The sequence below is a fragment of the Pongo abelii genome, chromosome 8, assembly GCF_028885655.2.
Source record: "Pongo abelii isolate AG06213 chromosome 8, NHGRI_mPonAbe1-v2.0_pri, whole genome shotgun sequence".
NCBI classification, from domain to species: Eukaryota; Metazoa; Chordata; class Mammalia; order Primates; family Hominidae; genus Pongo; species Pongo abelii.
Genome location: NC_071993.2, coordinates 107995236 through 108010385, shown reverse-complemented (window position 1 = coordinate 108010385; position 15150 = coordinate 107995236). Strand labels below are relative to the sequence as shown.

At 54.4% G+C, this 15150-nt stretch overlaps 1 protein-coding gene and 1 long non-coding RNA gene across 8 annotated transcripts; one reads left to right on the top strand and one right to left on the bottom strand.

The window, feature by feature from the left end:
- Nucleotides 1-5561: 5561 nt before the first annotated feature.
- On the bottom strand, nucleotides 5562-12668 carry KAZALD1 (Kazal type serine peptidase inhibitor domain 1). Of its 7 annotated transcripts, XM_009245721.4 has the most exons (7): nucleotides 12645-12668; nucleotides 11677-11696; nucleotides 10696-11251; nucleotides 9373-9533; nucleotides 9146-9293; nucleotides 8851-8968; nucleotides 5562-6543 (listed from the first exon to the last, which is right to left on the bottom strand). In XM_009245721.4, the coding sequence occupies exons 3-6, from the start codon at nucleotides 11198-11200 to the stop codon at nucleotides 8874-8876; spliced, it is 909 nt and encodes a 302-aa protein (XP_009243996.3). In that variant the 5' UTR covers nucleotides 11201-11251; nucleotides 11677-11696; nucleotides 12645-12668; the 3' UTR covers nucleotides 5562-6543; nucleotides 8851-8873. The 7 variants fall into 7 exon arrangements, with proteins under 7 accessions (XP_009243996.3, XP_054378763.2, XP_054378762.2 ...); XM_054522788.2 differs by lacking the exons at nucleotides 11677-11696; nucleotides 12645-12668 and adding an exon at nucleotides 12291-12634 and having other exon boundaries at nucleotides 8874-8968; XM_054522787.2 differs by lacking the exons at nucleotides 11677-11696; nucleotides 12645-12668 and adding an exon at nucleotides 12291-12633.
- Nucleotides 11934-14770, top strand: LOC129048338 (uncharacterized). Its single transcript, XR_010141607.1, has 2 exons — nucleotides 11934-12018; nucleotides 12114-14770. It is a non-coding gene; the product is annotated as an uncharacterized LOC129048338 (long non-coding RNA).
- Nucleotides 14771-15150: the final 380 nt, after the last annotated feature.

Sequence of the window (15150 nt, the reverse complement as noted above, 5' to 3'; positions counted from 1 at the left end):
TCCCCGATGCAACTGCTGCTGAGGCAATGGCATTTGGGGGATGAGGCAGGAGAGGTTAATTATTGCTCCCTCACCCCCCACGCCCCCCCCCCGACAAGATGTATCTGACTGTCAGAAGGGATGACAGATGAAGACAAAGTACAGGTACGGTGCAAACCAGCCCTCCTTGTACCAGCCAGGGGTGGGGGTGGAGGGGGGCGCGCTACGGAAATTTTAACCCCTCCAACGCTGGTTCACACAGCAGGGAGGGGCGGCGGGAGTCGGGGAAGCCGGAGTTAGAACCTGGGTCCTGATGAGGGCCGGCTGAACCCAGAAAACCTGTGGGGCCTCTTGCCTTGCTCCAGTGATCTGAGGTGGGGGGGCTAGGTTGCGGGGAGTGACTGTCCCAGAGGCTACAGAATCAAGGTCACAAGCAATCATTCAGAGAACTTTACAGGAACAGAGAAAGGAGCTCATGGAGTAGCCTAGGTCGATTTGGGGGCTCAGGAACCCCAGTAAGAGGGAGCTTTCCACCACTCTTTCACCTTCTCCATGACAATGTCCCCCTCACATGTCTGTCCCCAAGGCTGCTTGTCAGGGTGTGCCTGTGTATTTGAGAATGAGCATCTGTGTAATTGTATGTCTGAAACTGTGTGTACTTCTGATGATGTAATGCAATAGGCTTGGAAGTACTGGCCTACATTGGGGTTGTGTGTGTGCGTGCATGCACGTGTGTGAATGGGTGTGTGCATACACACCCACGGGTGCTTGGAAGGTGTTTAAGGGTACTGTGACGGTGCCTGTACTGTGAGCACAATGTGCTGTGAGTGTGCATGAGAGAGAGTGCTTCTGTCTGTAAGTGTGGCTGTGGTGAAGGAGTGTGTGTCAGGAGAATGTGGATGTGTGCGTGCAAGTACTGAAGTGTCTGCATTTGGGACTGTACACACGTGCTAGTGTGAGAGATGTGTGGATGTGGATTATGGTGTAAGTGTGAGCATGGTTGTGTGTGCATGCACGCTGTGTGTACACTGGGCTCGAGACTGCAGCCTCTTCCTCTCACTGGCATCCCTCCCTTTCCTGACTCCCCTCTCTCCATAAGCAAACGAGGTGAAATAATTACTTTTCCATTTAAACGCCCCATGTTCAAGCCAGAATGAAAACAAAGTGATTTAATAAAATTGTCTTTAAAAGGAAAAAGAGGAAAATAAATGTCTGCTCTGCTCCCCTCCCTGGCGTTCAGGGAGGCCCCAAGCCCTTCAAAGTTAATTAAAACAGGAACTAAAATCACAGAATCGCTTCCCAATCCTTTTCCCATCTCTCTCTGCCTTAAAGGTAAGGCAGCCCCAGAACCGCTGCCTCAGCCCTGTGCCTGGAGGGTTCCTCTTGTTCTAAGTTTCGACTTCCCCCAGGACCAACCCTCACTCTCAGCAGGCACCTTGGCCTTCCTGCACCCATGTCTGGGGGAGGCAGCTCTGTCCCTATTTCCCTCCTCCCAAAGAGTCATTAAAGGCTTTGTCTGGTCATCTGAAGTCCTTGATGGACACTGGTCCCCATCAGAAGCTTCCGGCCTTGCCTCCTCCCAGGACACAGCCGGCCCTCAGCCCCTGCTGCTCCCCCGCCCCAGGTCCCTTGAGCCTCCAGCTGCTCTGAGCTTTATCTGTCTTCACTGACCCCCTGGCCCAGTCCTCAGCTCCAGCCCAGCACAGTTCCGGCTGCTTCCGCCTGGTCTGTATCTGTTCCCCATCAGAGGCCCCATTGGAGCTCTAGCCCTTCATCAGCCCAGATAAAAGAGATGGATGAAGGTGACTTTGGGGGATGCCCCTCCTCACAAGCCCAGAGGTAGAGCCCTGGGTTCTGACAAGGGCTCCCTGAGGAGGGCTAGGTGTGGGGGTGAAGACGGCTGAGCTCTCTGGAAGCCCAGTCCCTGCCCACCTCTATCCTGCCTCAGCCTTTCCCCTTTTCCTAAGGCCCAATTCCTAAGGCCTCCTCCAGGCAGATGCCAAGACTGCAACCACCCCATTCTCCAACACACCCACTTCAGCAGGAAGCTCTGCACTGGGCACCCTACCCCCATCTCCGTGCAGATCATCTACCCCAAAATAGTAATGCATAGTAAAACTGACGTTTATTGAGCACCTATTTTGTTACAGACACATTGCTTATAAGATCTCTAATCCTTGTCACAACCCCTATGGAGTAAATTTTATCACTATATTGCAAAAGAGGACACAGAAGAAGGAAGGTTAAGAAACCTACCCAATGTACGCACTTAAAAAGCAGAACTGGCTGCGTGGGTGGTGCATGACTCTACTCCCAGCTACTCAAGAAGCTGAGGCAGGAGGATTGATTGCTCCAGCTCAGGAGTTCAAGGGTGCAGTGAGCCATAATTGTGCCACTTTAGTCTGGGCGACAAAGCGACACCCTGACTTAAAAAAAAAAAAGAAAAAAAAAAGCAGAACTGAGACTCAATCCCATACTGCAAAACCTCCTATGCAAAGACCCACCATTACCTTTCAGAGATTACTCCCCCCAGAAACCCCCCAGTACTGCCCCCAGAACTTAACCCCTCTGACACCAAGGAGTTAGGCCCAGGAGAACTGTGAGGCCTTCTCCAGCCCTACTCCAGCTCTCGGGGTGGGGGTAGCAGGAAGCAATTGTCCCTAGAGTCCTCAACCCTTATCCTGGGAGACTCCATTACTTCCCTCAAGCTGTCATCACTTCTCATAGAGACCCTGTCTTTTCTTCCAGGGGACTCCAGCCCTCATTTCAGTGAAGATACTGAGTACTTCAAGGTGCTCCCCACCAAGAGGATGGGATGAGATTTGATTGTGGGGTAACTCTTGTCACCACAACTGGACTTTCATAACTGTCCACCCTGTCCAGAGAGCCTTTAGTTGCCCAAATGGCAGAGTAAATGTCAAAACCAAATCCAGGCCAGGCACAGCGGCATGCGCCTATAGTCCCAACTACTCGGGAGGCTGAGGCAGAAGGATCTCTTGAGCCCAGGACCTCAAGTCCAGTCTGGGCAACATAGCAAGACCCTGCCTGGAAAAATAAATCAATCAGAAAAATAAATCTAGGCCAGGAACTAGCTTGCGTTTTTAGCACATCCCACCCGCACCCCACTCCCTAACCAGCGAGGACACAGCCCAGGGATCTAAGGCCTCAACCCTGGGGAAAAAAAAGAGGCCCTGAAGAAAGGGGAAAAAGGCAGTGAAGGGGCAGAAACTCTGGTAGTCCAGCAAGGGAGGGTGAGAAGGAAGGGGAGAGGTATGAGAATTACCATAGACCAAGGGTTGGGGTGGCACCTGGCGGCTCCCAGACTTGACTGCATCTGGAAAGCATCTAGCAAAAGCAGGGAAAGGAAGAAATGATTCAGAAGCACCTCCCCACTTCAGTCCTCTAGAAATGTGTGTGTTGGTGGGGTAGGTGGATGTTCTATGACCTTTTCCAGGTCTACGCCCCACCCTTGTTTGAACCCCTTGGGCTGAGCCCAAACTGGAAGCTGGTAATGGCAGCCAGGTAGGTGATGACCCAGGTGGCTGGGACAAGGCTTCATGGGATGCTGCTATTGTGAGCCCTGCCCCACCTCGCCCACCACTTAAGTGAGTCACCTAAGCCAGGCCAGGCCCTGGAGCCTTAGCTCTCCTCTGTCCGCAGCACATCTGGGAGCCAGCTTCAGCAGAGAGAGGGCTAAACTGGGGGCCAGCATGGGGAAGGGAGGTCGGGGTGGGGAGGGAGGGATGACTCCCTCAAGATGGCTTCCAGGCTCCACCCCCAGACAGGTGTATCCTTGCTGCCAGAGCCTCTATCTCTGCCTTGTCCCCACCCCAACTCCATCCCCAATCCCAACCTCATTACTCACTTCTGCCCCCTTCTCTATCCCACCACCCCATTCCTCCCCAAGTGTCCTCAAACCGCCCTTCATTATCCGCAAGTGACTCCCAGAGCTCACTGCCTCCCAGAACTGATCCCTCCTGGTCTCTAACTGCCTCATCACTGCCCTCAGAACCTGGCCTCTTACCCCAGCCTCCCAGACCCCGCTCCCACCCTTCCCCAGCACTGAGCAGAGGCAAGACTTGATGTGCACTAACAGTTCCTTGCCACGCGTAGACTTACACAGCTGTTCCCGGTTTAGAAAGAATTCAGTCATTCAGAAGGCTGAGGAAATAACCACAATGCATCCTAGGAGGCAACAGGCCTATGTCTCTAGCTTCTTTCCCTCTGCCCTCAGCTGCCTTCATGCTCAGAATAGAGCTCCAGGTGACAGGACCAGTGATTGTGAGTAAAAAACCAGGGAATCTCCAGGCCTACCAGAGTTTAGGCCTATCTACTCCTCGCATATACATATATTAGACAGTATTATATGTGCATGTGCGCATAATCCTGGAAATATAAACATACATAACTAATGTAAGTATACATACACATCTTAGACTGGAATCCAAGTTCCATGAGGGCAGGAACAATTTTCTGTTAAGGCTCTGTCACCCAGGCTGGAGTGGTACAATCATAGCTCACTGGCAGCCTTGAACTCCTGGCTCAGGCAATCCACCTTCCTTAGCTGCCAGAGTAGCTAGGATTACAGGTGTGTGCCATCCCACCCAACAAATTTAAAAAAATTTTTTTTGTAGAGACAGGCCTTCACTATGTTACTCAGGCTGGTCTCGAACTCCTGGGCTCAAGCAATCCTCCTACCTCAGCCTCCCAAGTGCTTGGGTTACAGGCAATTTTTTTCCCATGATGTAGCCCCAGTGCTGGTACATAACAAGTATTTGTAGAAAGAATATGACACAGCCAGGCATCATGGCTCATGCCTGTAATTCCCAGCTACTCAAGAGACTGAGGCAGGAGGATCACTTGAGCCCAGGAGTCTGGGGCTGCAGTGAGCTATGAAAGTGCTACTGTATTCCAGCCTGGGTGACAGAGCAAGATTCTGTCTCTAAAAAAAAAAAAAAAGAAAGAAAGAAAGAATGATACATAATGGAATATATACTTGAAAATAAATGTCTATACATATACATATAACAATACATCCAGATGCAGTCAAGTCCAGGAGTCTCCAGGTGCCACCCCAACCCTTGGTCTATGGTAATACTCATACCTCTCCCCTTCCTTCTCACCCTCCCTTGCTGGACTACCAGGGTTTCTGTCCCTTCACTGCCTTTTTCCCCTTTCTTCAGGGCCTCTTTTTTTCCCCAGGGTTGAGGACTTTTGCACACACATACATACATACAAAACCTACATGTAGGCCAGGCGTGGTGGCTCATGCCTGTAATCCCAGCACTTTGGGAGGCCAAGGCGGGCAGATCACTGGAGATCAGGAGTTCGAGACCAGCCTGGCCAATGTGGTGAAATCTCATCTATACTAAAAATACAAAAAAATTAGCTGGGCATGGTGGTGTATGCCTGTAATCTCAGCTACTTGGGATGCTGAGGCAGGAGAATCACTTGAACCCTGCTGCAGTGAACTGAGATAGCACAACTGCAATCCAGCCTGGGCGACAGAGTCAGATTCCAGCTCAAAAAAAACTACATGTATAATATATCCACATACATATATATGCAATTAGATGTATACATACAATGCACACATAACTATAGATATATTTTACATATAGATGTCATACTAATATATGCTACACATACATGTGCACATTCATATACATTAAATGAATACAAATTGAAGCATCTTTTTTTTACTCAGATTTTTCCAGTCAAGTAAATTGTCTCAAGGCCCCTGGCCCAGGTCTGAGTGTCACTACCAGAATGATCCACCAGATGGCACTCCTTCGGTACTTCCTGTACTCCCAAGTTGCCAGAGATGTCGCCTCTTTCCGCTAAGGCACAAAACTTGCAGAGCCAGGTGTTCCCAGGCGCTTCCCCGCACGCCACCGCCCGCGCCCTCCCCCCAGCCTCCACCAGCGTGGTGAGCGTGTCCTCGGTCCCCAAGGTCTGCAGTCTTGGCCCTCTCTGAGTCGGGTTCATCTGTCGGGCTTCCAGGCTTCCCTTTGAGGGGCGCTCTCCAGCTTCGGGCTCCAGTTCTTTCCAGTCCGCACATCGACTCCCCGGTCACCAGGGCGCCAGGGGCTGGGCTTCGCCAGGACACCCTCGGTTATACCAGCACGGCTGCGCAACCCTTCTTTGGAGCCTTCGCGATGACGAGCAGCCAGGCGAAGCGGCCCTCTTCCTCACGACAGCCCGAGGAGGGAGTCAGGGTCATTTTCAGACAGCCCCCTCTGGCTTCCTCTTCACACCCTGCTCTAGATGGAGGAGAGAGACACGCCCAGCCCGGCTCAGCTAAAAGCAGGGAGAAGAACCCGGCCGAGACCTGGAAGCCTCGGCTTGGGAGGAGCTGGTCCGACGGACCCTTCCTGCCCGGGTTTGTCCGGACTCCGGATCTCCGGGTAGGAGCCAGAAGAAAGCGCATTCCAGGGATTTCAAGCGGACTATACTTAAAATCTTGAGGTGGGAGATGTAGGGTGCGACTGAGCCTCTGCCGCCTTCAGGCCTGGCAACTCTGGGTCGGCGCTCCTGGAACCTCACATCTCGGGTGTGAGCAACCTAGGACACAAAACGCGAGGATGGCTTGGAAGCCCGTGGGGAGGCGAAACCGGGAGTTCTGGCAGCGGCTCAGCCTCCCCCTCCTCCTCCCTCCCCCTCCCCTGCCCTCCCCTGGGAGCAGCGGGAAATTATTTATTAAAACGCCGCCCGCGCTCTCATTTATTTGCGGTGAAAAATCCTCAGCATCTCAGCACGTTTATTAAACCTTTCCCGTCCCCGCGCCCGCATTACTTTAATAATAAATCGCGTGTCACTTTCCAGCGACGTTATTAAAGCGGGTCCGCTGCAGCAGAGGCGGGGTGCGGGGAGGGAGGGGGCGGTGGACAACAGTTCTCCCATTCCAGGCTGTGGGGCTTGAACCAGCAGGGCGGCGGAGGGGAAAACTGAGGCTGCTAGGAGGCTGCTCCTGAACACCTACAAAGTCGGCTAACGCGATCAAGGAGTACGGATTTCCCAGGACCTGCGTGACCCTCTCCGGTGGGGTGGGGCTTTTGGTGAGGAGCCTCTGCTCTGCAGGTGGACGCGGTAGGAGCTATGGGCCCGCAGAGGGCGCCTTGGAGCCCAGCTGGGCGAAAAACAAGCCAGGGGCGGATTCCCTGGCTGATGCTGGGACTCACACCCACGTCCCCTCTTTCAGCGCCGGGCGGATTTTGGCCACAGCGCCGAACAGCACGCCCCACCCCCGCCTACCCCTCTGATTCTGCTTCTGTGGGCGCCCTGGAATCGGCTCCCGGTATCCAACCCGCTTGCGCTGTTGTGCGCGGCTCCTGGGGCCGCCCGGCTCCAGCCTGGGTTCGGCAATAAACACTGTCGCTGGCTTAAGGACCCCGGGCAAACCAGCAGTAGATGGAGTAGCGCGTAGCCGCGGGAGGGGCGGCCAAGCAGGACCTGGTGTTGGAGTTCCGGACCACGCCCCTTCCATGTGGCCAGGCTCCCTGCGTTGGGCCCCAGAGGACAAACTCTGACGCTGAGCCAAGGGCAGGCCCTCCCGCAGTGGCGCCAGGATCCGGGTGGAGCCCTGGCGTGTAGGAGGCTGTCGCCATCCACACACAGCGCCTGGGCCTCGCTGACTTATGCTTTCATTCTCTCCTTCAATCATTAAATAAACATTGAGTCTCACCAGTGTCCCTGGGCTAGGTAAGCAGAATGAGGAAAGAGATTTGGGGACCCCAAGCCAGAGAGGACAGGTCACAATTGGGGCAGATAGGAAATAGGCTTACCATGGCTCTGGCTTCTGCAGGAAATGGGTAGATTCGTATGGGAGCTGGGGAAGGGTATGGACCACACAGGTGACCAAACTTCTACCCTCCTCTATCCAGTTTATGCTTTCATTTTGGGGGCCTACCCACATAGCCCTGTTCCCCATTCTGGCGTGGGGAAGGGTTTGGAATAAGATGAGCAAAGAAGCAGGTAATGTATACCAGCCCCAATGGAGGGCAGACTGGGAAGATAACTTCCTTCCAGCCAGATGGCTCCAGCCTCCCTCCCTCAAAGGCAGGATAGGCCCAAGTTCAAACCTTCTCTCCGTACGTCTGGCAGGCATGTGCTTAGAGAGCAGGCCATGCAGCTTCTGGAAGCCAGAGTTCTGTTAGTGTGGGAGGCCTCCCAGGGATATTCAGTTTTCATGTGCACATCTGCATAAACTGTCTGTGCATCTGTCTGTGCATCATTGGAAATCTTTATTGGTGCCTAGCCCTGTGCTAGGCTTTGTCCAATACAGAGTGGTATAAGATCTGGAGCTGGCCTCACCCATCTCTCTGCACTGAACTAAGTCATGCTCCGCTGTGCTCTCTCTTGTACAAAAGATGGCAGACAGCAAAGGGGACTGCAGTTAGTAGGTGCAACTGGGGCTTAGGAGAGAGGGAAAAGTTCTGGAAGATGAGTTTGGGGAAAGGGCATACAAGCTAGATAAACGTTGGGGAGCAGGAAATAGCAAGGACCAGGGCCTGGGAGGAAAGGCAGTTAGAAGCGTGGCCCAGCAGGGCTGGAAGAAGTGGAGAATCCTGGTGCCTGCACCTCTGTGTCTGCTCCGGCCCCCACCCCAGCCTGGGAAACAACCTGTTGGAGGTCCTACTGGCCAGGGCATCTCCTGCATGGGCCCCTTTGTACCCCACCGGTCCTGGTCTCAGCCTCTCTCCCCACCCTCCTCCAGCTTTTGTCTTTCCCCTACCACACTGCTACCTTGGAGTCAAATAGGCCTCCCATGATCATCCCTACTGACAGCATGAAAGCAGTCCGTGAAGGGACCCTGCTCCCTGTTCCAGGTCTTTTCAAGAGCAGGGATGAACACTATAGCCGCTCACCCACCCCCATGGGCCAGAGCTCTGGACCTAGTAGTAATCGTCACTCTCTTCACTCTCAGCCTCCTCCTCAGGAACCAGGTTTAGTGATCGCAGCTGGGGGATACCTGTAGAGTTCAGCTGGTCTGCAAACACACATGGGCAAAGGAGAGAGAACAGGAGAGAGGGGCTGTCAGTGCCCACATAGCCCAGTCTGCGGAAGGCTATGCTTGTGTATGCAGACACATGGACTGTTTCTTACACATTCACAGCTGGAATCCAGCACCATCCTCCCAACCCCCAGAGCTCAGGAATCCCCTTACCAGGTGTGAGCACTGTCAAGCTAGCAGGGGCCTCCACTTGACCCAGGGCATTGCGGGCAAGGCAGCGGTAAGTGCCCTCATCACTGGGACGCACAGCCTGGATCTGCAGCCAGCCAGTCACCTCAAACCTCTGGGGTCCACCCCTAAACTGGAGCCAGGCAAGGAATCAGCAGGGTCCTTCTGGAGGGCCCTGGGCTGCCTGAGGGAAGCCTCTCCCACCAGTCTACCTGCACGGAGATGTGGGGGTCATCCCCTGGCAGCTGGATGTCCAAGCCATCCTTCCTCCACTCGATGGAGGCCATGGGGTAGGCAAACACCTCACAGCCAAAGATCACATCCTGCCCTGTCACATTCCAAGTGTCATATGGATGTGACACGATCTGGGGCCCTGGGGGTGAAGGTGGGAGGTCTGAGAATAGCATGGCCCAGAAAAGCCATCCAGTCTGGCAAAAACATGATACACAAATTTTTGTGGACATGCTTGTGGCAGAACACAATATATGCTGAGGTAAATACACATCCATAAACACACCATGACACACACAGGTACACACAGATGTGGATGCTGGTACACACAAGGGTACCAAGCAGACGTGGAGATAGGTATACATGCACATGTGCACACAGAACCTCATGCAGACCCAATGCACACACAAGCACACACATCTACTTTGTAGCTTGGCAGCCACTCTGTCCCTAACTGTTCCCCTGTCCTCATTTCACCCTCCCCAGCCTTTCCTGCAGTGCCTGTAACCAAAACCTTCCAGATCTCCCTTCTCCTTTTCTAAACAGGCCCAGTTCCCAAAGGCGGAAAAGCAGCCGTTCCCTCCGCAGTACCCTCTGGGGGAGTCCTGCGGCAAGGCGAAGAACCTGAAGCTGGACTTGTGCGACAGGCAGGAAGCCTGCAGGAGTGGAGGAAATTGTTGGGACCCCCGCGGGGTGTTTGTTTTCTGGCTGCCCCAGCCAAGCCAGACGCAGAGCCGGGGCTCAGGAAGTGAAAGTTACTAAAGCTACCAAGGAAAGCTAGAGGCCTGAATGGCCCCCAGTCCCCAGGGATAGAGAACTAGCTGAGCTTCCCGCTCCCCTTCACTAATCCCTAAACGCAGGAGAAAGAAGAGAGGTGGGGAGACTGGGTGAACAGACTGCTCTAAGAATGAAATGTGATTGCATCTCACAGGAACCCGTCTTGCTGCCTGGACTCCACTGGTCTGGGAAAAGTCAGGGGGTCTCTGAGCAAACCATAGGCTATGTGCCTGCGCCCTCAGAGGACCTGTCTCTCACTGCCAGCCAGCTCTGGAGCTTTCACGTGGTTCAGCGCATGCAGCTTGCTGAAGAAGCCCGGGACCCCCACTCCACTCCACCCCCCACCCCCACCTTAAGGTGGCAGCTTCTATGGACCAGTAGCGAGAGCAGGGTTTTATACTGGACTCGAGGCCTCTATGGCCTTATCTTTTTTGCTCTGCTGGCCAGAGACCAATGCTGTCAGGGGTCGGGGAGCAGTGCCTCTAGGAAACCTAAGTGCTGGGGTGGGGGCCCCGGGCCGTGCGTACCCGATTCGCAGGGCCCCGGGTGTGCCACAGTGAGGTTGGCATCAGGCCGAGCGCGGGCCGCCTCCTGCAGACGGCAGATCTGGGCGTAGGTGTGACCGTCGGACCCGCAGAGCGGGCTCTGCGAGCGACAGGCACACAGAGGTTCCGGCACCTCTCCGCGGCTCAGGTCGCCGCCTGTGTCCAGCCGGCACTCAAGCTGCTCGCCGCAGTGCCCGTAGAAGTGAGCACTGGGGTCCAGGTCGCAGAGCTGGCCCTCGAGGTTGGCGCATTCCCAGCAGCAGCCGCACGCGTCGCGCACCCAGCCCGCCAGGCAGCCCCGCGGCGCGGCGCACTCTTCTGGCCGGCAGGGAGCGCAGCCCTCGCCCTCCGCTAGCAGCCGCAGCCAGCCGCGCCGCAGGTAATCTGGGCCTGGGGATGGCCTTGCGCCGGTCGGGGGCGGCGTCAGCACCACCAGCAGTAGCAGGAGCACAGGCAGCGCCAAGGCAGCTGCGGGCGGCGGCGGCATGGTTAGCGGGAAGCCCTGCGAGCACTCGGGGCATCAGCGCGTTCGGGAACCCTGCCAGGAAGGGAAGCCAGGTCAGGAGGTCAGAAACAGGGCCTGTGCCGAAAGACCAACCTCACTGCTTCTTGTACCAAAGCATGACACTAGCATCGCCCCCTCCCCTGCTACCAAGTAGACTCCCCCAACACACAGCCTAGTGACCCTCTAGGGATTATCCAGTTATGGCAGTTAGCAATCAGTTGGGCTGTTCTTGGGGGGGCTGGGAGTGAAGAGAGGTGAGGAAAGGGTGTTAAGGCTCAGGCGCACGCACACCCACCACCAGCACCACTTCCGTGCACCATCCGACTCCGATCCCTGGCCACTGAGCATCCTTGCCCAAAGAGAATGGGCGGCTCCAGAAGTAAGAAGCTGTTAATGGGGGGTGGGAAGTGGGGGAGCTGATGCCCCCTCGCTTATGGCCTGGGGCACAGAGTGCTCACCTAGTGTCCGGAACTAGACCCTTCGCAGCAGCCGTGATTCGAGTCCGAAAGAAAAGGTTATGGAAAGAAAGCAGAGGCGCAGTCAGCCGGGCCCGCCAGCCACCTCTGCTCCGTCCTGAGGACTTCTGCGAGAGCCCACGGACTTGGATTCAGAAAGCAGCTCCTCCGCCCCCCTCTCTCCGCCCCTCGACTTCGCGCACCCGCCTTCCCACTAGTTCTGAGGCTGCCAATTTTATGTAGTCGCATGGGACCCTCCCGGGTCATTTCCCCCAGCCTGGCCCAAAGTCACAATGCGAGCAGAGGAGCCGTAACCAGACACAGAGGCTGGGAGAGAGGAAAGGGGTGAGGACTGGAGGAGGGGAGTGGGGGTAGGAGTTTGGCTGGGAAGCTCAAAGTGTTGGCTGAACGGCTAGGCCCTGTCCCATCTGACTTTACAGTCCCTGGCGTCGGCGAGGGCAGCTGCATAAGGCGGAGGCGGCAGGAGCTCTGGTGCCAAGTCATTTTACGTCTATGTCGGGGCGCTCCTGGAGGGCAGAACCAACCACCTTCGTCTCCCCGCAGCCCAGGGCTGGTTCCCGGGAGCGACCGCAGGCTTGCCCACCCAGCTGCCCCACCGAGGCGCGGACAGACTGGGCGCCTACATCCGCCTTCTCTCATCTGGCCTCCTTCCTCCCCACATCCGGCAGGTGCTGCGACCCGCGGGTGAGCCGGGTGATTCGAGGTCGGAGCCTTCCAGCGGCCGCAGGGAGAGGCGGGCTGGCGCCTCCCCGGCGGGCGTCCCTCGGGTCGGGATTACAGGTTACGGTTGCGAGGCTGGTAGGGCCGGAGACACTCGGCCTCGCGGCCACCACCACCGCCACCGTGGCACTTTGGGACGGGGGCGGGGAGGAGAGCATTCCTAGGGGCTCGCCAGCCAAACCCGGGTCGGGCAGGCCCCGCCCCGCCCCGGCCGGCCCCAAGCGGCTCACAGAAGCCTCGGCGCAGTCCAGCTCGCGGGGGGATGGGCGGGGGTGGGGGGCAGAAATAACAATCTGCAGTCGGCGAGGGGGCGGCACTTAGTCAGGCTCCGCCCACAAGGCCCGGCTGCGGTCCCCGCCCGCCTGCGCGGGATCGACTCCGCATGCGCACTGGAGCCCCGGAATCCAGCCGGGACTCTCCCAACGGAGAGCGCCCCTGAGTTGGGCCAAGCCCATTCATTCAGGGGCTTCCGAGCCACGTAGGCGCCATCCCTGGCCAGAGGGGTTCTGAGGAGGTGGGCAAGGGCAGACACTCTCTCCCGGTCTCAAATTCGAAATAGGGACGAGAAGGGAACTTCACGCGAGGCTCCGCAAGTGTCGCGAGAATCATAACAGGAAATCTAGGAACCGAGAACAGTTAAGAGCCCGCGGATTTTAAACAGGAAAAAGAAAGGGCGGAGCAAGCTCTGGCGGGTAGTTGTGAGTAATTCCTGGTCCTTGGAGTAAGTGTCGACCTGAGGCAGAAGGGGAACTGTCAGAGAGCTGCCGGAGACCTTGAAAAAGGCCAGAGACGGGGACTTGTGGGGCTGACGAATGGAGTCACCCAAGGAGAGGTCTCTGGCTCTAACAAAACACCTTGGGGACGGAGCTCCTTGCCCCGGATACAGAGCAGAAACAAGTCCGGGATCTTTTAGTGGATTGCTGCCGGCTTCTAAGGCCTGGAGCCGATATTCAACAACTAACTCCACGGACCTAGAAACTCTCCTCTTATCCTACTATTGTAGCCGGTGGCTTACTTTTGGTCTTCCCTATGCTCTAAGCTTCTGGTAGTAGGAATCGTGCCTAACTCACTACTGTATCTTGTGAACCTAGCCCCGCGCCTGGTGGCACGTCAAATTCTCGGTAAATATTTGTGGATTAAATGTGAAAGACTGCCTGAGTGTTTAACCTGGATTTTCTGAGTCGCTGATGGAGAACAGTAGGTAGACGGGGAACCAGCGCCCTCTGGTGGGCTTGTGGTTCGTGACGAGAACATGCTGGAACCGTGCATCCAGGTAGGTACAAAGATAATAAAAGGGGATCCCCTGTTATTAAGTAGAGATTTTGTTCCAGTAAAACCCTACATACCGTAAAAATACTTTTAGAAGGGAGTTTTTTGAATAGGACACAACTTGAAAGTTTAGATACATTCCCCGATCCTCGACATCCCATACTTTGTCCATCAAGGCTCCAAAATATTCAGTAACACCTATGGGCATCATACATAGTAAAGAGATAGAAAATGATTTTGCGTATTTATACTTTGAAAACGTTTACTCGGTTTTTTGCAAAACGGGCCAAAGGGAAGGGATTCTCTAGCCTAGATGATGTGAATACTGCTAGGGAGAGGAGCCACGTGGCAGCATCCTTTGCATTTAATGAGGGAGACTAGATCCAGATGGGCAGGGTGAAGTTGAAATTTGTTGAGTAATAGATGGTCCCGCCTCTTTTCCCCTTTTCTTGCAGATGCTTGTATTGAAGAAGGAATGAGGTATAGAGTATAGTTTTCTTTCCACTGTGAAGCCCTGTGTTCACAAGATTATCATACGTTCACTTTCAGTCACTGACACATGAAATAACTGAAATATAATGACACAATGATGAGCTGGAGTGTGGTGGTGCACGCCTGTAGTCCCAGCTACTTGGGAGGCTGAGGCAATAGGATCCCTTGAGCTCAAGGGTTCGAGAGACCATGTCTCTTTAAAAATAGAATTTTAGGACCAGGCGTGGTGGCTCACACCTCTTAATCCCAGCACTTTGGGAGGTGGAGGCGGGCGGATCACCTGAGGTCAGGAGCTTGAGACCAGCCTGGCCAATATGGTGAAGCCACGTCTCTACTAAAAATACAAAAATTAGCCCGGCGTGGTGGTGCACGCCTGTAATCCCAGCTACTCAGGAGGCTGAGGCAGGAGAATCGCATGAATCTGGGAGGCAGAGGTTGCAGTGAGCCCATATCATGCCACTGCACTCCAGCCTGGGTGACAGAGCAAGACCCCCTCTCAAAAAAAAAAATAAAAAATAGAATTTTAAAAATAAAAGGTGAAAAGGGCCCTATACAGATAAACAACAAAAGATGAAACAAGGCATACAGAGTCATTGTTTAATTCGGTAAAAAAAAGAAATTACTTCAAAGGATCCACATATTTTAACCTGTCACTTCACAAACCCTGTTTTGACACAGCTGGTGAAAATAGTAGAGTTGCAACTTTGAGGAAGAAGCAGGAGTGAAATAAATGGTCCATACTGACCTATTAGAGACAGATATGGAGAAATTGTGCTTCCTGTGAATATTAGAATTGGTTGAGTAATAAAAAAAAAAGAAGCTCAACATAGATAATTAAAATGGAATACTTTGTAGCTACCAACTCTGACAAATAGGTAAACTCAAAATAATGTGTGTAGGAAACAAAGTGAAAAGTATGTATGGAAAAATAAGGTTAAGAGAAAAGAAGAAGTATATGGATACTGATCACAACTG